This window comes from Parasteatoda tepidariorum, chromosome 5 (genome assembly GCF_982258835.1).
Source record: "Parasteatoda tepidariorum strain Cologne lab strain chromosome 5, Ptep-v5.0, whole genome shotgun sequence".
NCBI classification, from domain to species: Eukaryota; Metazoa; Arthropoda; class Arachnida; order Araneae; family Theridiidae; genus Parasteatoda; species Parasteatoda tepidariorum.
The window spans coordinates 67,389,154-67,413,891 of record NC_141759.1 but is presented as its reverse complement, the minus strand read 5'-3'; the positions used below and the strand labels follow the sequence as shown (position 1 = coordinate 67,413,891).

The following is a 24,738-nucleotide window of genomic DNA, read 5'->3' as shown; positions in this document are numbered from 1 at the left end:
ACTTTTCTCTAATTTTCATCATCAGCATTGGCACGACAGCCCTTTGTGGGCCTGGGCCTTCCTCAGAAGCTTTTCCCATTCTGCCCTTCTCCCAGCAATTGTTTTCCAGTTCTTTACTTTTAGGATGGCAAAATCCTCATCTACACAGTCCTTCCATCTCTTTTTGGGCCTTCCTCTTGGCCTTTTATTGGAGGGGGTTGCATTAGAGACTTTCAATGCTGTTCGTTCTGGGCTCATTCTCACTACATGCCCGGCCCATCTCATTCTACTTAATTTAATAGATTTAATGATATCATCGCCATCAAAGATCCTATATATTTCAAAATTATATCTTTTCCTCCTGTTGTCTTTATCGAGTATAGGGCCAAAGATGGTTCGTAGGACCTTCCTTTCGAAGTTTGCTAATAACTTTTCTTCCCTTTTTGTTAAAGTCCATGTCTCTGAAGCATAAGTCAAAACTGACTTGATTAATACCTTATAAAGTAAGATCTTAGTCTTTCTTTTTATTAAGTGAGAATTTTACCAGATTGACTTTACCGAATTTCCCTAATTTTTGAAACTAGGGGCATAAAGGTTATTAATTTTAGTTATGCCTTATTTTTTATACCACTTAAAATGCATTACAAAACACCTATCACAGATTACGAAAACGTCAATACTTTGAGGGTCAGAAATCCAAATCTATAGGAGAAAAAAAAGTACGGGCGTTCGGCTGGAAAAACAACAGGCGTGAGTAAGAAGCAGTAGGGAAACTGATCATTCGGCTGGAAAAACAACAGGCGTGAGTAAGAAGCAGTAGAGAAACTGATCATTCGGCTGGAAAAACAACAGGCGTGAGTAAGAAGCAGTAGGGAAACTGATCATTCGGCTGAAAAAACAACAGGCGTGAGTAAGAAGCAGTAGGGAAACTGATCATTCGGCTGGAAAAACAACAGGCGTGAGTAAGAAGCAGTAGGGAAACTGATCATTCGGCTGGAAAAACAACAAGCGTGAGTAAGAAGCAGTAGGGAAACTGATCATGATCATTCGGCTGGAAAAACAAGCGTGAATAAGAAGCAGAAATGAAAATGGGCGTTCGGCTAGAAAACAACGAGTAAAAGGAAGTCTTTAGGCGCCGCAAACGTCTCATTAGGTAATCAAAGGTAATATTTTTATATCAAAATTATTCATGGTACTCTTTCCAGATGGGTACTTAAAGCTCCAGAATTATTTTTTTTTTCTCGTCAAAAACGTTTTTTTTTTTTTTGCATCTTTTGGAAATACGGCTTATCATTACATCGTCTCGTGTCTTTACATTTTACATCATCATTAGTATCATAGGAAAATCATACCAAATATGAATAATCCTTTTTATATAACACTTATTTAAAAAGAATAATTAATAAGAGATACGTTTATGATAATGTGCTATTAACATTCCCCCAAAGACTTTTCAAATCTAACTAACGATTAAAAATTTTGTTACTAAGACTATTTTGAAATTTATTTTTTAAAAATGAAAATACTACGCAGAAAATACAATAATCTGTGTATTTTAGTATATTTTTATGCAAGTACCTAATTGCTATCATAAACCTTAATTGAAATTTCTAATAGCACTTTAAATAAAGTGAATAAACTTGTTGAACAAGGAGCTGATCACGGGTTAAACTGGAGCAAAAACCCCGAGAGAATGAAGTTTAAGTGTTTTAAACCTAATGACTAGGACGAATTTTTAATTAGATTTATTGTCTCTTTCATCATTAACAGAGATCTTTTAATTGCATTATGTCGTTCTAAAGGTTTTAGATCAAAGACTACATTACTAACCTTATTTAACATCATCAAAGTCAAAGCGTTCGTTTTGAACTTTTAACGCACATCTGTTGTACAGAATAAAAAGAATTCGTAACGCACTTTCAAATTTTTTTTTCAATGTTGCATTACTTTTCAAATGCTTTTTTTTTTCACTTTTCGCGTCAAAGCAATTTTTCTTTTTTTTATCGCTGTTTATTAAATTTTCCTATTTAGCAATTTTTACGTATAAGTTACGCAGCCCCAAAAATTATTTAGACGAATGTCAAGTAAACATAGATGTCAGTATTGCAAAATCCTGCTACCTTAAAAAAAAAGTATTTATTTGGGTTCTAAAGGACAAAAAAAGCCTATTTTTAATACCTTTTTTTAACTATAAAAGAAATATTTTATTCAAACTTATTAGGAAACAGGATTTGATTAATATTTTATAACATTCTTGCCAAAAAAATTTGAAAATTTGAACCGTTAAGAACTGATTTTGAAACCCTATAGGAAAAAAGTGTCCATTGGGTGGATACGATTTCTGTAAATCTTATGGATTACTAATAGGACTGTTGACGTATTTTACTCACTTATTGAGCTGACTAGGTATTGAAGGAAAGATTTAAATTATAAGTTAGGTAATTATGAATTAAAATTTTATTATTTGACTAAATTCTATGAAAAAAAAGGAATTATTACTGAGATTTTGTGCCTTATCAAGTAAGTTGCATTCAAAAGAATCTTTCCGTGTAATCTGAAGTAAACTCTATCTAGTGAAAGTCTGCTAAATTTCAATAATATTGGTGCATTAATATTTGGGAAATCGTGTCTACTGACTTCAAATATAGAGCTTCAAAAATAAAATAAAATTATTTAACTTATAACATAGAATGTGTAAGAATTGAAAAACGCATACGTTATGGGATTCTGAAATTGGATGTTATCCAATTTACTTATAGATTATCTATAGAATAATAGATAAATTAAGTTAGGCGATCCAAGTTAAACTATTTACGCTTTCACAGCTCCAATGAGAGGACATTTTTGAAAACGAAATGGTCTTTAACTTCCGTAACCTATTTTATTTCAAGAGCTTTGCCTATTATTTTAAAACCGAACACGACCATTTATCTCTTTTAGCGTTCTTTCTTGCCAATTTTTTTAAACTTTGAATGTTCTCCCTATAAATATTATTTTTTCGTGGTAAAAATTATTTGCAATATAGTATACGAATGCGAAATAGCTTGAAATAATCATAAAAGCAGAAAATTTTTGTGTAGTTACAGTAGCTTAAATTAACGCTCTTTTCCGAAGCTCTGTCGCCAAGGAAAATAAAAAAGCAATAGTACAATGCCTTACACTTGAAGCAATGCGATGATTTTTAACTATAGATATGAAATTGCCGTGGAGAATTATGGGGGCTTTAAAACAGACAAATAACCTAAATATTTTAAAAGTTATTAGGCCTTTTTAAAAATCGCTAATTCGACGACACTTTTCCACCTAGATGAAAATTATCAAAATCGCTGCCATATTCTCAGTTTTTGCAAATTTTTATGAGCCCAAATAACGCAGCATTGGAGTGATTTTTTAAATATTAAAAAATTAGACCACAAGCACTTTTCATTATAACAAAACTGTGGCTTTTCTCAATATTGACGTTTTGCGCAATTTTCAAAATAAGCGTAGACAGCGCTGGCTTTAGGCTAAACCTTCCAGTCAAAAGTAACTGTTGTAAACTCACATCAGTTATGAAAATAGCATATTATTCGCAAAAAAGCATTATTTAATATTGCGACGTAGTCTTCGAAAAAAAGCCTCAATAATAGGGCTATTATTTTTTAAATTTGAATAAATATTTATTAAACTGTATAAATACGAATCTTTTAAAGGTTCGTGGTTGAATGAATTTAAAAATATTGATAAAGGTTAAATAATTTTGATGATGTTTTTAATTCTATAATTTAATGAAATATCTAAAAGCAATAAAGATTATTAAATACGGAAAAAAATGGGAAAAAAACCTCATTTTAACTCCAAATTTATTCATTTCACTTTTAAAAATAAAGGCTCAGCGATAAATCATAATGAGAAATAATCTACTCAGACCCAAGGTTTAAATAATTTCAGAAAATGTTATTTTTACTCAGAAATGTGTATAATTGAGAAAAAGTGAACATATTAATACAATGAAATTTACTTTTTTTTAAAAATTAATTAGCTTTTTTATTTACTTTTAAATACAGCATAAAAGATATATACATTTTAATTTTCAGCCCTTTTTTATATTGTAGGATATTTTTGCAGTGCATTTCTTCATATTTTACACATGAAACAAACTCCGCTGGACTTATATGCAATAAAACAGTTCAAAAGATTACTTGAACCAAAATTTATTAGCTTTCTTAATTTTTTTTTCATTGCGATTTAAATTTTCTACCATTAGGGTGATTCCAATTATATTTTCAAAAAGACAATCGCTTTTTAAAGATTATAAACAGAAAAAAATCTTAAAATGTTTTAAGTGATAAAATTGTACCAAATTTGTCCAGTATATTACACAAGGGCTTTTTGGAGGTAACAAGTTTCTCTTAGAAATAAATTATCCATACAATTTATATGAAAAATATACTTGTTTAAGAGAATATACGTTTAAAAATCTGCGATAAAGAGTTGATAGATGCAAGTTAATATAAACGAAAATGTCAAACAAAATAAAAGTTTTTGTTCATTTTATCATTGATATTTTCATGAATTATTAATTTGTTTCCATGGCAAAGCCTGACATAAACATAGAAAATACTTTACACCCTTAAGTTTTGTAAGCATTTACTTATTGCATTAAACTAAACTCGATTATTCAACAAAAGTTGACTTGTTTAACATGAAATATTTACTATTAAATATTATTTTTTTTTTAACTAAATTTCTATATAATGCTAAGTACAAAAAATTCATAGTGTTCTTACATTTAAGACACGGAGAAAAATATTCTGATAAAATGACAGCTCTGTATATTTTTGACATTTCTAGTAAAAATAAGAAATAAACATAATTTTGGTTAGGAAAAACCAAAATATATAGAAAAAATATACAAAAATAATTTATTCTAGTAATTTTTCCGTTCAAATGGGAACAGTTTATCCGAAATTCTGGTTTTCAAAATTCTTATTAACACACATTTACTTAAGAAAATACAAAAATTAAAAATAAACTTAACCGAATAAATGATTTTTATGTCATGCTCTAAGGCAGTGTTTCCCAACCTTTTTTGTGCCATGCCCCACTCAAGCCTTTCTAAAATTCTTATGCCCCCCCCCCTATGTGACATGCACATAGTTTTTAATATTAAAAAATTGAATTGTTCACATAAGAAACTTAAATGATTGGTTTCAGTGAGAAATCTCTAGGAAATTGTTGACGAAACATAGTAAGTAAAATTTCGACTTATAATGAAACTTACAATGAAAAACTCAAATTCGAAATAATTTTCATAAAGATTTTTCTATAATAATTTAATATTTTAATTTAGAGAGATCCTTGCGCTTGATGCTTGCTGCACAGAGATTTTATGTTAGTTTCCAATTTGGTTAGCTTCAGCCTCAAGTCTCCCCACTGTGTTTTATCCAGGCGATTTCCTTTTTTTTTTTTTACCAGTAAATCATTTACAGCACTAAATCCACATTCAGCTAAATATGAAGATGGAAACAGTAACAATAGTTTTCTTGTATATTTGGTTGAATTTGGGTATTTGATTTCTGTTTCCTCAAAAAGCCATGCCATCACTCCTTTTATATAAAATAAAGTTTTAACTGATTTATCATTTTGCATTTCTGAGAGTTCTTCTTGATACTGCATATTTCATATACCAGACAAATGCACTAACATTGGCTGCCTCATCCGTGTTGAAAAATCAATTTGTTTTAAATCAGAAAATCTTTCTTTTAAATCAGCCGATAGAATTTTCAGATGATCGACAATAACAAGTAAAGCGGTATCATTTACTTTTAATTCTTGGGGACAATTAAACTTAACTCAAAGGGTAATGAAACCAAATATATTCGTTTTTGTACCAACAAGTGTTTTATTTGTTCCTTAAAGTTGCTTATTTAATATATTTAGTTTTCCGGAGATATCGGTTAAATAACTCACAAATGCTTTACCATCGACTGTTAACAGATACTTTATATCAGGTTTGTCACTTAAAAAATCACTAAGAGTATCAAACAGTTCCATGAATCTTTTCAAGCAGTTCCCTTTAGAGAGCCATCTTACTTCAGAGTGAAGTAAAAGTCTCACATGGTCTGCATTTTGTTCTTCACTAAACAGCTTGAAGAGGCGCTCACATTTGGAATTAGCTTTAATAGCATCGATACACTTTATTACTGAATGTAAGTACTTCATTTAGAACAGGCGAGATGTTTTTAGCTACCAAGTTTTCCCTATGCACAACTTTTCCCCATGCAATAACACATTGCACAAGAATCATTTCTGGATTCTCATCTTTCATCAATTTTAAGTAGCAATTTTTCTTGCCCATCATATTAGGAGCACCATCTGCAGCACAAGATGTTATATTTTTCATTGGTATATTATTGACATCTAAGTAGTTTTTTCTAGCTTATTATATAATATCTTTGGAGGTAGTGGTGCTTTCTAATCTTTTACCGAACAACATTTCTTCAGCAAAATGCCCTTTATCAATATATTTTACGTAAGTTATAAATATTGCCAAACTGTCTATCAAAGTTGATTCATCCATTTGCTCTGAGAATTTTCTTGTTTTCAGCTTGTCAACAAGTTGTTTTTCAATATCTTCACTCATTTCGTCTATTCTTCTGCTAACAGTATTGTTATTGAGTGGCATAGCTTTTACATCTTTTTCAAGAACGGTTTTAAGAAATGCTGATATTGACGGTTTTATTTAATTCTCTCCTATAGTATGATTTCTTCCAAATTTAGCGATGAATAAAGAAATTTCATAACTAACCTCAAAAATACAATTATGAGTTGAAGTGTGAGCAGTAAATAAAGACTTTACTGTTGCATTGCAGACATAAAAGACATACTATGGTATTGATTTCTATCACTGAATGTTGCGAAACACTACAGAAGTTGCGACGGGCCATTCAGATGCGAACAACTGCATTGTTTAGCGAAATTTTAAAGCGTCAAGGGGTCTACGCGGAGCCTGCCATATGCCACAGGGAGGTTAGTTAATAACTTAACGACGCCAAAAACCCAGTTGATATTTTGGTCTCACCAAACGAATTTATAATATTTATTGGCCGCAATTATTTAAGAATTTGCTTTTTTTCTTTCAATTTTGGAACCGAAATCTAGCATAGTATTTAAATGGCCCGGAGCAAATGGGTAAAACTCTTGTCGAGTCCATTTTCGAATTGCCCCCCTTAACAATCTAATTGCCCCCCAGTGGGGCGTGGGCCCCACGTTGGGAAACACTGCTCTAAGGTATGATAAAATTACAGAATTTTATCACATATTATAAAATCTTATTTTATTGTTGAACTTTATCAAAGCGCTTCGATAAAAATAACCGAGCTTTTTAATTTTCCCATAGAGCCAGAAACACAACAATTTTACTATATTCTGCTAGTTTTGATTATACTTTTTTTTAGTGTATAACTAACATTTTTGCATCAAATTTTTACATAGCTTATTTATAGAATTTATTTTAATTCGTGGAAGATTTGAAACATTTAAATCTAATAGAAATAATATTTTTTGCTGGTGGCTAATTTTTACACATGTTTTCTAATGGAATAACATTTATGGATTGTTAGTTTAGCCCTTTCTTTGTCAGTGGTATTTTAGTTTGTTCGATTCTGATGTACAGTCCGCAAAAAAAAAAACGAATCACCCTGAATAACTTTCGTTCTAATGATCGGATTTTCACGAACTAAGTGTCAATCTTAATGGTTCTTGAGGGTGACCTGAAATATGCTAATTAATTAGTGCTAACTATTAATTAAGTTACGAAATCAGACACAAAAACGTACTTTCTCTGAATAAACATATATTTTTTTTTACATATTTGGAATCTAGACACTTGAATTAGGGGGGGTAGACAAAATTTCAAAAATATTGGGTGGTAAATTGGGTAGCAATAAAGGTTTATATATTTGGCGATAGTCCAGAAAACCGCCAAAAAAAGTCGCCTGCGCAAATGAATATTTTAAGATAACCCATTGACTAATTCAAAAGAGGAATGCTTAGTTTTACTAGGTTGCTAGGCAACCATACTATGACTGTAAAAAATTGAAATAATGTTTTGTGATTGCTCAGAGAGGTTTAATTCATTGTTAATAGAAAATCTCTCGAAGTTTCTAGGCAATAGACAATTTTTAAGCTGATTTCTGTCTAAAAAGCAAAAAAAAATTATTTTAATGTCCTTTGAAAAGAAAATTTGAATCGATTTATAAATTATTTATGATTTTCTAAGTTGTTAGAATTTAAATACATGAACTTTTTATCTGATATTGCTTAGATTATGCTGTTTTTGTTAAATTTATTCGAGTATTTCATACTAAAATCAAATTGACATAACTTATTACAGCTATATACAAAATTTTAGGGATAATCATTTTTACAGCTTTAACCCCTTGGGGCCAGTGATTCATGACAGCATTCGTACAAAATCAGAATCAGGATGTAAATAAATAAGAAACGGTAGCTTAAATGCAGGCTTTGCTAATTTCACGGACTTACTCTGCCTTGAATTTAATTATTGTTAGTTTAATCATTTATATAATCAATGCTAGTTCAAAGTATAACTAAATAATTTTATTTTGAACTAAGTAATGGTGAATTAAATAAATCAAACAATTATAACCCCGCCCACAAATAAACTGCTAAAGAATTACTTTGTTTACCAGTTTTATCTTTTTACCCTGGTAGATACTGTTTTATGTTGTCACGTATTTGTGACAGTCAGCGCGAAAGGGTTAATCGAGTCTTCTAGGCAAGAAAGTTTGAAGATGAAAAAAAGTGCTTGAAAAATAAAATGTAGATTGTATAGTAATTCTAATGCACATTCACAAGGTTTTCTGTAATTTACGATATTTCTTTTTTCTATATCTCAAGGAATTGCTGAATGTTTAGTGGCATTTTAAATACATTGAAATATGTTATGTTTATGAATAAGATATTGAAATAATATGTTGCATATTGTATGATTCGTTGTTTATAAAATCGCTTCATTCTGCTAGATATTTAGGTTACATGGTTTCCGTTGGATAAAGATGATTAGCAAATTGCATCCTCATGTTTCGATGCATTCTGAAACTTACGTTCGCAAATTCACCATACAATGTTGCACAGCATATTCTTCAATTACGATAAGCTACATTTACCACCAAATACTGCTACTATGATTATTTATGTTTTCTTATATATATCTGATACTCTACTTTTAAACAGAGCTAGGAAGATCCTTAAGATACTGAAAAACTTAAAAGATAAAATATTTAATTTCATTAACTCAAAATTTTAATTTTTAAGTTAAATATAACTTTTACAATATTGATGCTCTTACGCTTTTAAAGACCACATGAATCCTGTTAAATATTAAAATGCATATGTTTACTTTAACGAGTGTAAAATCCTTATCAAAATAATGATCAAGACCCAAATGTAAAACAGTATAATTGACGATACAAACTCAACTGACTTCGAAACGTATGAAGAGGGAAGTAAAAGTCGACATGCTTTGAGCGTTCAAATATAATCACCCATTCTCAAGACTTGTCAGGCTGGAATAAGTTGTGACTTTCATTATTGGACGCTCAAAACATGTCTAATTTTATTATCATCTATTATTTTTTTAAATCAATGAAATTTTTATACTTTCGATTCAGTTTCTTGGGATTATCCATTTAGTTACACATCATATTAAATTATTTCACTCGATATTAAAATAAGTTTTGAAAAGGTATTTTTTATATATATCGATGCCAAAGTTTATTCTACATATATTTTAGGTTATACTTTCGGAGTATTTTGATCGAGTTTATTTTCACACCCTTATTTGCTTAAATTATTAAATAATTTGCTTAAAATAAATTATTCAAGCTACATGATTTAATGCATTTATATTATAAAACGGGGCTTCCATCGCATATTCTTAACCTTAATACCGCTATCATTAAATAAATGGAATAAGCTTAGATAAATAATAAAAACTAATTTTTTCCTCGTTTTAATTTTCAAGGAATAATATGTTTCGATCAAACAGATTTCATTCTGGAAGTAGCGAAATTATTGAGTAGGTCCCTTGGAGCAATATCATTCTTATCCTCTTTTGACAAAATATGGGAAAAATTAGTTTTCACAGTTTCTGTAAAAAGTATGTTCGCCTTCTTGCCACGTTTTTTTATTTATTTTTATTAAAATGAGTTCGGAAATTGCGTATTTCCTATAGCATTTTTTTAAGATCAGATGACTCTAAAATTGGCACGGCTTCGGAATCTTCTTACAAATTTCTATTTTTAGTATTTCCTGCTTAACGAAATAAGGCATTTTCCTGATAACAAATTATACTACAATAATATCTTGGGAATCGTGCTAAAGTAAAAAATTAAACAAAATAGTTTAGTATATTATCAGGAAAAAAATCTACTTGGTATCATAAAGAAAGAGTAAAATATATAATGAAATAATAAGTGAATCACTCGTGGTCCAATAATTAAAAATTTAATTTCACAACTAAGATGTTAGAACGACATTTAAGATACTGAGATATTTTAAGACACTTAAAAATTTTGGCTACGAATTCGACAGCTTTTTATGTTCGGTATCTTTATACTCTTTGTACTGACTTAAAATACATCAACGCTATTTTAGATAATCTATGTTGAAGTCACGAGAAACAAAAGAAAGACAATCAATAATTTATACTCTTTTTTCAAAAAAATAGTATGCTTAGTAAATAATCAGCTGTTTTGCATTAAATAATTTTAAGCAGCGGAATGTTTTTAATTTCATTACAAGATTTTATTCTTAGCTAGCAGACAATAATTCTTTTCAAGAAAACTTGACTATAATTTAGAAAGGAACTTTACTTTAAAGAAAACCTAAATTAAAGAACTGAAAAAATTGATTAGTATATTAATGAAGAAATAATAAACGTAAAAGGGTAAAGAATAAGATTCTTAAAAATGTCAAAATTTACTTAAATAACGGGTAAACTAGTTCTGCGAAACACTTGTGAAACACTTCCGATAATTTCTTTTAAGATTAAGACGATATAGGGTAAACCAACCAGTGATGGAACACACCCCAGTGAAGGAACATTTCATAGATATTTTTTAGAAATAAGATTTTAAACGTTTTAATTTAGATTGAATGGTAACAGTAGCTTACTACCTAACAATAGGAAGTCATCTAAAAACGCATTGAGTTACCTGGTCTTAGAGTCTTTACTGGAAAAAGTTTTGAATTTGTTAGTATCTGGTCAACGCCTTGTTTCTTTGACACAATTATAAGGTCAGTGGTGGTAGTTATCCGTTTAAAGTACAATTAATTGCGTATAATAACGCTTTTTTTTTCATTGTGAAAAATAGAATTCAAAATATGGTTATTGAAGTTACGTTGTATTTATTTCAAGCATCATAACATAAGCAAGTACTGAGATTAGGGGGTGCTTATTAACTGGATTACCAAACGATGAAAAACCAATGAATAAACAAGTGTTCCTTTATTGGGATTTTTTCAAGTTAATGAAAATAAAAGAAAAGTTTTAATTTTTCTGTACTTTTAGTCATATTATGCATCAAAATTATGTTAAGAGTACAAAAAACAACTTCTAACCAGTGAAGGAACAGGCATGTTTCTTCACTGGGAATAGATTTCCCAGTGAATGAACAGTATGTGTGAAATATGATTTTACAAGGATAATTAGTAGTTCTGTGAGAGGACACCTTAAATTCAGTTAAATGTTGTATGAATAGTTTCTATAACAATTTCATTTCAAAATGCAAATTTAATTGCTAAATTTATTTAGAGAATTATAATAATAATTTGTTAATTATTTATCGTTATAAATATAGTGATTAGTTATTACATCATACCTTAGACACCTTAATAAGCTATGTTCACTGACTAAATATAATAATAAAAGCTTGAATAGAAAATTTCTTTGCGGGCCTTTGTGCTAATAATTAGCTAAGTTATTATCTTAATGCGGTCTTTAACGTCCAGACAGGAATTGGTAGGAAAAATCCATTTAAAGACAATCATCCAGGTGAAAAATGGGAGAAGTTTTTTTTAAGGCGACATCCACCGATAACTCAGTGCAATGCGAAGATAATTTTAAAAGGCAAAACTTCCCTTAGAGAATAATATTCGAAATACTGGTTTTAAAAATTTAGATGAAGTAGAACTGGCATCCTTTTAGAAAGTGATTGCATTTACAATGCGTACGAAACAAGAGTTGAATACTGCCCTTAAACGGGAAAAGTCCTTGGCTCTAAAAATTATAAGGATTTATATTCTTAAGTACCTAGGAAAGAAAAAGTACCTCGATTGGTAGTTTTTCCTTACTGAAGAATTCTTTGAGATATTACAGAATCAGTCCCTGCTATATATTTCATTGGAAAAAGCGATTCATGAAATGAAACAATGACCGCAGCAACATTTCACAAATATATTGCAAATGTTTCTACCCACGCCTAATTAAAAATGCTATCAAATTCCCTATTTTGCTCGTTTTGGATATGTATAAATCTCATATTAATTTGAAACTGAGCAAGTTATGTTCATCAAAACAAATTTTCTAGTTTAGTTATCTACCCAATTCAGGGAAATCTCCCGTTAGATCTTAAAAGAATTGTAAAGCAATATGTCGAGAAAATTTTACATCCATTTTTAAATAAGATTTTGAGGCATCAACTGATGAAATTAAAATGCTTTCATGAAATGCGATATTTTTCCATTCGATGTAAAAAACGTTGACTTTAACAAATGCATACAAAACAGACACCAAGAGTTAATGAGCAAGACAACTTATCAACAAAATACATGCTTCGAGAGTTACGATGCACTATTTCTTCAGAAACTTGAGAGGGAAATCTCACAAGTTATGTTGCAAATTTTTAAAGGAACATTGACGACAGAAAAGTTTAATCTCCCAAATATCCAATAGCCTGGGCTTTTCTCAATATTGAAGAATTTATTTCAAAAAGAACATTTGGTTAATCAAATTTTGGCACTGAAGCTGATACAACTAACATTGATAATGAAAGTATCTTGAAAACTGATTTTGATATAAGTCCTCTTGAGGCATTGTTAGTTGCAAAAACAATTGGTTCCATAAGTAAATGGTAAGTACTGCTGAAGACCCACTAGATATAAGTCAATGAGAGATGGACTTGACTCAAACTTCGAAACTACTTTTTCTCATTTATTATCCAGTGAGGAATTCTAGAAATGGTATTGGAAAATCAGAAGAAATTTCGAAGATACATTTATATTGGCCAAAAATTTGGAAAAAAGAGGGTTAAATCAAAAGAAAAAATTACTTTTTTGCATTAACTTCAGAAAAGAACGAAAATTTAAAGAGATTGAAAGAGCTGAAAAAAAAGTTAAAGCAGAAAATATGACGAAGAGAAAAAAAATACTTAAAAAGATTAAAAAATAGCTTAAAAAATGTAACCACCAAACCCACCAAAATAAACCACCAAAGATAATAAACCATCAAAAGAGTAAACAAAAAAGTGATCTAATTATAATAATAATAAAAGCATCATCGGATTACGCAATGATAAACATTCATAATTTAGAACGGACTATTAAACTGCGAGAAAAAAAATGAAAAACATTTTTTTTTAAAATTATGTATTCAAACATATGACGGAAAAAAAAATAACATTTTCTGCGTTAACTGTGGTTATATGTTGTAATTCTGAGAAAAATCTTGTTTTTAGACATTTGTGTGGCCAATGGATTCCTAGCGAGCATCAAACATTTTCTAAATTAAGTGTTCATTCACTGGAAAATTTAGTGTTTATTCACTGGTAAGAACTGTTCCTTCACTTGGTAATCTTACTACTTATTGGTTATCTTACTACTTATTATTTAAACCACAAAAAGCTTAAAACAATATTATGTAAGTTATCTAATTTTTTTTTACATAATTTGTATTTAATAACAAATATGTCGACACCATCATTTAGCTAAAATTACAAATTTTGAAATTTTTATGATTTTTTCTTAAAGGCAAGCTAAGCTTAAGTGTTCTTTCATTCGTTAATTTACTCTATAAGATGTTGAGAAATTTGCGATGTTGTGAGAGATACTTAAAAAAGTTGACTACGTATTTTTATTAATATTTATAAAATATATATTCAAGAAATTTATAAACATATTATTCCAAATCTATGCATACGTATGTATATTATTGAAAATGTATCAGTTATTGAAAAACAAAATCAGAAAATAAAAAATAATCACATTAAATAAGCACAATCTGGTGTATAATCATATTCTATCAGAAGATCATATCATATCCTATTTTATAAAACTAGACATTCCTTGAATAAAGTGTTTTTTATTCAAAATGTTTTATTCAAATTTCTTTACTAAATTGCAAGTAAATTATTAAGCGACTAAAAAGGAAACATTGTATTTTATAGTTAGAAATCAATAAAAATTAAAAGATTAGCAAACGATTATTAGCGAAAAAAATATGAATGAAATTTTACACTACGCTCGCGAAGTCAACTTCCTCGCAAGTTTATCACATTTTAATATTAATCGCCCCATTTAATCATTTCTTTATTGTCGCCAAATTATTTTTTTAAAAATAATTAATTTTAATTTTTCTCAGCTTCTAATAAATAAAAACAGTTGAAACTTTAGATTTTTCAATTGAAAAATATGTAGATTAATATGGTATAAAAAAATTCATACCTTATAATTCAAAATTTTTTCATCCTCTCTTTAATTAAATAATAAAAAATAATTAATAATCATTAAAAATTATTTTTTTCATGAAATTATTTTTGGGTAAATGAGTTTTATGAGTGGGTGCAATTTTATTTAAATTGCTTTATTAGTTTTGAAAATATGACAAAAAACGTAAAAAGTTAAATTAACATTAAGGGGTACGAACTTCGGATCGCTCTCCTGACCAAACTATGGGGACTATTTTTCCCAGATTGCGGCTACCCCCTATATTTTGAAGGTTAAGAATCCAAATATGTGAAAAAAAATGTATGTTTATTCAGAGAAAGTGCGTTTTTGTGTCTGATTTCGTAACTTAATTAATAGTTAACATTAATTAATTAGCATATTTGAGGTCACCCCCAGGAACCATTAAGATTGACACTTAGTTCGTGAAAATCCGATCATTAGAACGAAAGTTATTCAGGGTGATTCGTTTTTTTTTTTTGCGAACTGTACACTTTGTAGCAAAAAAAATCGACGCACCAAGAAGCAATCATCCGATTGCTTTGAAATTTCATATGCATGAATGTTTTGAACAGATATGGCTGGAATGATGCCTACTGGGGACGTTATAGTCTTCAGCGACGAATCCCGCTTCCAACTGTGTCCTGACGATCATCGAAGACGCGTTTGGAGACGCACAGGGCAGAGGGGGGGGGGATCCTGCCTTCACTATTGCACGCCACACCGGCCCTCAACAAGGCATTATGGTCTGGGGTGCCATTTCCTTTGACAGCCGGACCCCTTTGGTTGTCATTAGAGGTACATTTACTGCACAGTGGCACGTCGACGACATCCTAAGACCTGTTTTGCTACCGTTCCTTTTGCAGCACCCTGGGCTGGTTTTTCAGCAGGACAATGCCAAACCACATGCGGCACGTGTTGCTATGAACTGTCTGCAAGCTTGTCAAACTCTTCCTTGCCCTGCCAGATCACCAGATCTCTCTCCCATCGAGCATGTCTGGGATAGGATGGGAAGGCGATTGCATCTGGTACGGAATGTTGATGACCTAGTTCGACAATTGGATCGAATTTGGCAGGAAATACCGCAAGAGACCATCAGGGAGCTTTATCGGTCTATGCCACGCCGTGTGGCAGCTTGTATCCAGGCTAGAGACGGGTCAACACCTTATTAAACTTGTTACTGTAACTCTGCAATAAATTATTCAATTGTTCTGAAATTTTAATCATTTACTATTCTGTACATTGTCTTCCTATCCACCAATTTTCGTTTCAATCGGACAACTCCTTCTTGGTGCGTCGATTTTTTTGTTATAGAGTGTATTTCAAGGGTTCCCAAGATGTGGAAAATTATTTATGTGATATCTAAAGGGGCGAAATCTACTGAGGTTGTATCCTAGAAGACAAAATATTTTAACAAAAATATTTTATCTACTGAGGTTGAATCCTAGAAGACAAAATATTTTAACAAAAATATTTTATCCACTGAGGTTGTATCCTAGAAGACAAAATATTTTATCTATTGAAGTTGTTTCCTAGAAGATAAAATATTTTAACAAAAATGCTTTCTATTGTAAAAAAAACCCTCTTTCTAGAGAAAAGATTTTTAGAACTCACTATTATAATAACCAGGATTTCTACTTTCCTACAATTTCCCTACTTTCCTTAGGTAACAAATATGAAATTAGGTACAATAAATTTACTCGTTTTAATTTTTTTTTTTCAAGTTTAAAGCATCATATCGATTTAATTCACGATTATAAAACTGTTGTGATCAATACAATGGAAAAAGTGAATATAATTTCACTTCTCACAAAAATACGTAAATAAACGAAGCAATTTCAATACAACTTTTTATTACATAATACCAGTTATTTGTACAAACAAATTATAATTTCCTTACTTTTGAGCAGCGTTTTTTTTAAATGTTTGCAAACCCTCCTTTCTCAATAGTCAATATCTAGATTTGAATAATATTTTTGCTCTTATCTCGCTTAAATACAAAAAATTAGAATGATCATAAATTTTAGGCTCTAATTTGTTAAATTAAACTTGCGTCTGTCAACATTAGTGCAGTCTCTTTCTCCCCAAATTCATATTCGTTGTTTTGTAATCATCCCTAATCTATATTTTTAGAATTCTTGTTAAAATGGAAGTTAAAAAATGAAAACATGGGGCTGCAAATTCTTTTTTACCCTTTCTTTGAAATTTACATCTAATTGTGGCAAAATATTTGTTTTAACACGTTGAATGCCATGGGGGTCACCGGTGACCGGCAAAGCCAAGATTATTAGAAACTCATAATTCGAGTAAATTTTTTATGCTTTTAATTTTTCTATATTATCGTACTAAAATGGTTTAAAGGAATTAATGCAATACATACTGAGAGAACCATTTTGGCCAAATGGGCAAGCCATGTAAAATTAGCGTGGCATTCAACGTGTTAATGTATGAATCTTTGTTTAGTAAAATTTGGTTTGAAATTATTTTTTTTTATCACTGCAAGTGAATGATTCAAAATTTCATATAAAAAACCTTCGTTCTAGTTCTCTGGCAGTGAAGAATGTTTAAAATGTTACCAAAATCAACCAAAATTCAGAACGCTTTAGTTTTTTGTCTACCACTCTATAAAATGTTTTGCAAAAAACGTAGTAGTTGGTAGTTGTATGTACATTAGTGGACAAAAATTAATATTTGAGAGACAAATCTGAAATTGCCAAAATCTGACGAATCACCCCGAACGAATTGGCGAATCTGACGAATCAACAATTATACCTTGGCCCCAGTTTGGCTCAATATGGGTCCTATATGAACATGCTCCGAGGGACCAATATTGGGATGCCTAGATTTTTTTAACATTGGTCCTATGCAGTGTCAATATCGGCCTATATAGGGCCAATATAAGGCTCATATTGGTTGAATAATTATTATAAAATATCAGGTGAATCTGACAATTCTAAATGGGGCCGATATTGGTTGTAAATTGGCAATAAAATACCGGATGCATTGGACAATTCTATATAGGGCCCGTATCGGAAAAATATCAGCCGTTTGAACCCTTATGGAGCCAAGATTCGTAAATGTTCGTTCAATGAGGGCCCAAGTTATTTTGCTGCTAGGGACTATTGAGTGGAGCAGGATTAAAAACATGAAAACAAATTTAATTGCCGAAAATTTTATTTTTTTAATTCCTCTTTGTTTTCTCTGGCAATCAAAGAGGTTAAAATCGAAAGAATAGTAATTCTATAATTGTTAACGCATTTCGAGCAGCAATAACATAATTGTCCTTAACCTAGCCTGATATAATTACTTCAGTAAAATTTCTTTTTTAAATTTCGTAATTAAATGTTTTCATTTTGTTTTATTTTACCACCGATAATAAATGGCTACCTATCATTCATAAACTAACAGTGAAGATAAAGTTTGGATTCTTTTATTCTTAAAAATAAATAAATTTAAATATAGTTTTAAACTAAATATTATATTTCTTCCGTAGATTAAAAATGAAGGTTCATCAGATGTAGAGCCAGCGGAACTTGAACCAATAAGCTTCTATATGTTGGAATTCGAAGAAAATAAAAGTGCACTTCGTTTTATAGCAACATCACAAGGACATCTAGGTAACTTCATTAAAATTTATATGTTTAGTTGAAAGCAAGAGCTGGTAAATTTGTTTTAAAAAAAAGCAAATCGTTAAATGTAAATAATTTTAAATTCACTTCAAAATATTACTAATTGTTTAAATTGATTTCAGCAATAAGGATATAAAAAAAGAAATCTTTCTGGGGAAACGGGAGAGATAAAAAATTGCAGGGGAGTTGTTTTTACAATAAACTAACGAAGTATCTCAGCAAAATTTTGTTTTTTTATTGCCAATAGGTGACAAATATTTGACATTTTTATTGTAAAATTATAGTCGTTTAAGCGGTTTATGCAAAACATTTCTAAAAAACATTATCACATGACTAGCTTAAGATTCGGGAATCTATAAAAGTTTTCATCTACTGTGTTAGATATCACGAAAACTAAACAAATTAAAATTGTAAAAATTCTGACTAATTATATAACACCATCTATACAATGATATCAACAAAGTAATAACATCAAATATTACCAACTAAGTAATAGTATTAACTAACACAAACTAAGCAATGATATTAACTAATACCAGCTGAGAAATAATATCAACTAATACCAACTGAGCAAAAATATCAACTAAGGAGATATTTTCGTATCGTGATCTGTCGCGCCAACTACAATCGCCAAGATGCCAAATAAATTTTATACATGCAATTTTTTTTTTTAAAAAAAAGCATGTAGATGTTTGCCCGGGGGTGGTTACAAGTTATACCTTTCGTGTTGGCCCCTTTCTGTCATGTTGTTTTTAGTTTCTCGCTGGGAGCTGCCTGGAAATTACCAAGACTTGGCGATTATTCTGCCACAGATCACGATACGGAAATATCTCCTACATTAATACCAACTAGGCAATAATATCAAGTAATACCAACTAAGCAATAATATCAAGTATTACCAACTAAGTAATACTATCAATTAATACCAACTGAGCAATACTATCAATTAATACCAACTGAGCTATACTATCAATTAATACCAACTCAGCAATACTATCAATTAATACCAACTAAGCAATACTATCAATTAATACCAACTAAGCAATACTATCAAGTAATACCAACTAAGCAATACTATCAAGTAATACCAACTAAGCAATACTATCAAGTAATACCAACTAAGCAATACTATCAAGTAATACCAACTAAGCAATAATATCAAGTAATACCAACTAAGCAATAATATCAAGTAATACCAACTAAGCAATAATATCAAGTAATACCAACTAAGCAATAATATCAAGTAATACCAACTAAGCAATAATACCAACTATGAAAAAATATAAACCAATACCAACTAAGCATGAATATCAACAGAAATGCATACTATAAAACACAAATATAAAAAAGTTCATATCAAAAATACTTCAGTTGCAATTTTTTGCTCATCCCTATGTTTTCATAATTTTTTTAATTAAAAAAAAATTCTTTTACAGCATCAAGCTTAAGCCAAATATCCAAAGGTAGTTCTAACTTACTGTTGGCTAGTTCCGACACCAACGGAAATGTTATTCTAGATCGATTTATTGTCCAGAACAAAGATCCGACGAGAAGTTTATGTCAAGACGAACAGAACTCAAACACTACTGTCATGATGTTCCTGGAATAATGATTTCGTGTTGCCACTTTCTGAAAGATTATAATCCCTATTTTATAACAAAATCGCTTCGTATGTTTTGTAGATGAAATTTAAAATTTCACGTCTACATTTTAATGAGCTTGTTCTTTACTAAATGTGTTTATAAATTTTAACTTATTGATTAGTTTTCTAAAAATTTTCAAACGTATGTATTGGTAACACAATTTTAAATTTGGATTGAACAAAGTTTTAAGTATCTTCCATATATTTAAAAAAAAAAATTATAAATCTTCCACAAATCTTCCAATTTATAAATCTTCCGCTTTTGGCGTCGACAAAATAGAATTTCTTTTTTGTTTATGCTCGATTTACGTAAAATGTACAGTTGTGATTTAACAACTTAACATTTTTTTTTTTGTTGAAAAAAGAGATATCTTAACTTGAAAAAGAATACTCTTAATACGTTTTGCGGAATCATTTTTAACTTATATCAACTGATATCGTACAAACTGTTATAAATAAGATGTGCTAATTATTTATTTTTACACATTATAATGTTCTAAAAACTTACTTGAACTATAAAAATTGATTTAAAGAAAATTAACGGAATAGGGAACAACTACTAAAAATATTCATGTAGTAGAGAAAATATAATTTCAAACAGTGGTGTAAATACTATTTCAAATTTCCTACTTTTTTTAAAAAATAAACAGCTTTTTAGACTTGAAAATTCATTTTATAATTTATTTAAAATGAGATTATTTTCAAATTTATAACTGTTCATTTTACAAGCATTTTTTTCACTTCAATAATTAATCAGTTTTCTATGTTATAAATAAAATATACTTACAATGTAAAATATTTTATGTGGTATCGTTTTACAGCATAAAACTGAGGTATTATTGTTGCGAATTATTAATGAACAACTGTATATTACACTGAACATTAATAATAAAAATTATTACTGATAATTGTGTTTCAGTTTGTGAGAGATAACTAATATTTAAAATTACTAATTATATTTAAATTAAGAAATATATATGAATTCTTACATTCGGGAAAGAATGAATCAAATGATTAAATTATAGAAAGGAAATACAAATTTAAAAATCATTTTGCTTGAATTTGATTGGAAGTTAATAAACTATAGTCAACAAAAGAGTTTACTATTTACGAAATCATTTTTTTCCTGCTATTTATAGAAAACTCTTTCTATTTTGCATTTAAATGTGATTTAATTTTATAAAAATTTATTAGATCGTAGTGTTGATGACCGAACAACATTTTTGCTTTTATAAATATTTTGGTTTGTACAAAGAGAAACAAAACTGTGATAATCATCTATTGGTAAAGCTATTACATTTAAATGTTGTTGAATTTGTTGTTTATCTAACAATTTGTTTTGTGCCTTTTATGTATTCAGAGTTAGCTATTTTGTCATGTATTTAGTCATTTTATCGTTGAATTTTACGTGTTATGTTAATAAAGTTTTCAGCTGAAGTAAGATTCTGCTTTCGTTTCTTATTGATCACGTGGCTAATTTACAATCCAGTGGCTTTTAACGACTCGCTCCGTTTTTTAAGGATTTTTTTCTTTTGGTTGTAGTTGGCTGGTTTGTAGGCGCAATTATACTGCAAGCTTTTATTTCTATTAAAATTTGTAACCTGAACTAAAAAAAAGTCCTAAATTATTATTATTATTATTTTTTTGTTGAAGAAAAGGCTAAACAAAAGAGCGGGTCGTTAAACGCCGCTGGATTGGAAAATCGCGACCCAAGAAGCATTTTATTATGTATTTAAAAACTACACAATAAAAAAATATCCAAGGATAATAAATTTACTAATAAATATCCAACTTTAAATTATTTCGTAGGAAAATATTTAAAGCCTCCAAGCGCATTTGGCATAATGCAATCTTTGAATTGGCCTTAAACTTCAGCAAATTTTAACTCCATATATGAGAACGCTGTGACGCCATCAGTTAAAACTAGTTTTATGGGCTGATAGTAGTCATAAAATTTGCAGGAAGAAATAAAGGCAAAGAAAACAAATATTTTCACTTGGAAACAGACAGCAACCTTAGAAAACCTCTCTTTTGGCGGCATAATTTCAGAACTCATTAATAAGATAATAATAGGAAAATAATAAGAACTCACTATTAGATAATAATGCTCATTAATAAGATAATTTGTAAAATAACTGATTTCTACGTTTTAGCGGTAAAAAGAGCTCTAAAACGTAAACAGTTAAAATGAGTTATGGTAATTTATAGATTTGTCGTAGACTGAACTGGTGCAAAAAAAATGTTTTTCCGACTATGGAGAACATATAGCGGCTTCAAATTGTGTAAGAACCGTGTAATTTAAGTGCTCAGTAGCGTTGCTGTTCTTCCAGTAACTTAATGAGTGTCTAGCAGGTATAATGTGTAGATTATCTAGATAGTTTGTAGTTTTTTAGGTAATTCTAGATTTAAGAAATGATTCAATTTTTTGACATCGTAACAGATTATTTTAGTAATCCGCACATTAGCTAGATAATCTGTGTAATAGCTATTTTCTACACTTTAGCGCGGTAACAAATGAGTGTTAAGGATTTAGAGATTTGCCAATTGAGTGAACTGGTGTAAAAACGAGGTTCTTCCATATTTTCCAAAAAACGTTTTATTAAGACACTGATGTCTGCTTCAGATAGTTCAAGCAATATTTTAAGTTACGAATTAAGACACAAGAATTTGCTTTTTGTAAAAACATTCCTTTTATCTCGATAGATTCGAACTTTTGTTCTTCAACATTTAGGTCTTCGGCGCTAATTGGAGAGCCAACAGCTCTCTAGACTAAACTATTGGTCAATAGCTTAGTCTGAAGAGCCTTAATCTGAAACTTTTCTGCTATATATTACAAGTCAAAAATTCTTAGCTATTATTAATTTAAATAATATACACTGTTAAAAAGTGCATTTCACATGAATTTATTTTTGAATAACTGATTTTTATAAATGCATACAAAAGTTTTTTTGATTCGCTTAAATATTTCTAGTGATAAAGTGAACTATTTTACAAAAAGTGATCTTAAATTAAGCAAACCAAACTTTCATTTGGGTATAATATAAAAAAAACACAACTACTTCCACTTAGTAGGAATAACATTTACCATGATGCAATGCTAAATTCTATGCCACTATCCACATAAATGCCACTATCCACATAAATCAATTATTAATCAAAAATCGAATATCAATTACTTTTCCTTTTAATGCAATAAAATCTGGCGAGCAGCTATTTAAACGATCAAACACTTCGTTTGTTTATTTGTGGCTTGAAGTTAGGCTCGCTGAAAATGCCGTTCATGGGTTAAATTTAGTAGGAATAACACAACCTGTGACGTAGGCTATAGTATACCCAATTGTTCGTTTGACTTTCCAACCAAAACTGAAACTCCATAGTCTTAAAAATTCTTTTTCCTGGTGGTAGGTAGATACTTTATTTGCGTCGCACTAGAGCTGCGCAATTGGCTATTATCACTAAATTAAAGCAAAACTTTCCCCTACTACACATGAAAGATTTAAACAGATGTATAGATCAGAATATGCTCTTAAATTTGGCGAAAAGATATAAAAAAATTTCATTTTGAAATATTATACTTTAATTCATAAACCCTGAAAACTCTCATTTTCCGTAAGCTCAAATGTTAGAGTGTGTACCATGACTAAACTATTGGGGCCATATTTTCTAAATAATAGATATCTGTCGCCTATTTTATTAAAATTAGGTATATCTCTTCAGAAAAAGTACCTTTTGGAACTATTTTCTTATCACAAAATATAGTCTCCGTAAATTAATAGGTATATTTAAAGTTACTCCTTCGAACTATTAATTAACACATTGCAAGTGGGTCACGTTAAAATTGGTTTTTGAAATTTCTGCTATCCATACAAGCTTTTAAAAATTGGCGGCGTCCCGCAGTGGACTGATCGTTAAGACACGGTTCCCAGCAGATCACCGAAGTCAAGCATCACTGGCTACGGTCAGTGTGCGGGTGGGTGACCACTCGGATCAGTCTGCGTAGGGACCGAGGGTGTGCGGTATTGGTCCTCGTTAAACTGTGCTACCGTAAAGTGTTCGACTTTGCGCGCAGGTTGTCGGGCTACCGAAGCGGGGGTGCCATTCCCTCCGCAGAGGATCGAAATTGTGATGGCATGTCCTCGGATCATCCTCAGGGATGTTTCCCAGACGGTCGCCAATAGCCCATTGTGCAGCTCTAGTGCGACATAAATGAACTACAACAACATGTTGCGCATTCAATTTTTAAAACACCTTCTTTATAATAAAGGTTGTAGTTTACGTCGCACTAGAGCTGCACAACGGGCTATTGGCGACGGTTTGGGAAACATCCCTGAGGATGATCCGAAGACATGCCATCACAATTTTGATCCTCTGCAGAGGGGATGGCACCCCCCGCTTCGGTAGCCCGACGACCTGCACGCGAAGTCGAGCACTTTGCGGTAGAACAGTTTAACGAGGACCCATACCGCACACCCTCGGTCCCTACGCAGACTGACACAAGTTTTCACCCACCCGCCCTCTGACAGAAGTCAGTGATGCTTGACTTCGGTGATCTGTTGGGAACCGTGTCTTAGCGATCAGTCCACTGCGGGACTATAATAAAAGGAAATTAGCCAAACTAATGTACTTTTCTAAACAAGAATCAGTTATCATTCACACAAAATAATAATGGCAACGGCATTTAAAAAAGTCAAGTAACACGTCTCCTTTTTACTGAAAAGACCAAGGATAAATTTTTAAACTATATCAAATTTACAGTTAAAT

The 24,738-nt window shown here is 30.4% G+C and overlaps 1 protein-coding gene across 4 annotated transcripts in view; it reads left to right on the top strand.

The window, feature by feature from the left end:
- LOC107455557 (uncharacterized) overlaps nucleotides 1-21,420 on the top strand; it is a 98,748-nt gene extending 77,328 nt beyond the window's left edge. For all 4 annotated transcript variants that reach the window (XM_087164138.1, XM_087164141.1, XM_087164139.1 and 1 more), the window contains exons 9-10: nucleotides 18,200-18,323; nucleotides 19,772-21,420. In XM_087164138.1, the coding sequence (XP_087020264.1) occupies nucleotides 18,200-18,323; nucleotides 19,772-19,944 (297 nt within the window). In that variant the 3' untranslated portion in view covers nucleotides 19,945-21,420. The remainder of the gene's footprint in view (nucleotides 1-18,199; nucleotides 18,324-19,771) is intronic.
- The last annotated feature ends 3,318 nt before the right edge of the window (nucleotides 21,421-24,738 follow it).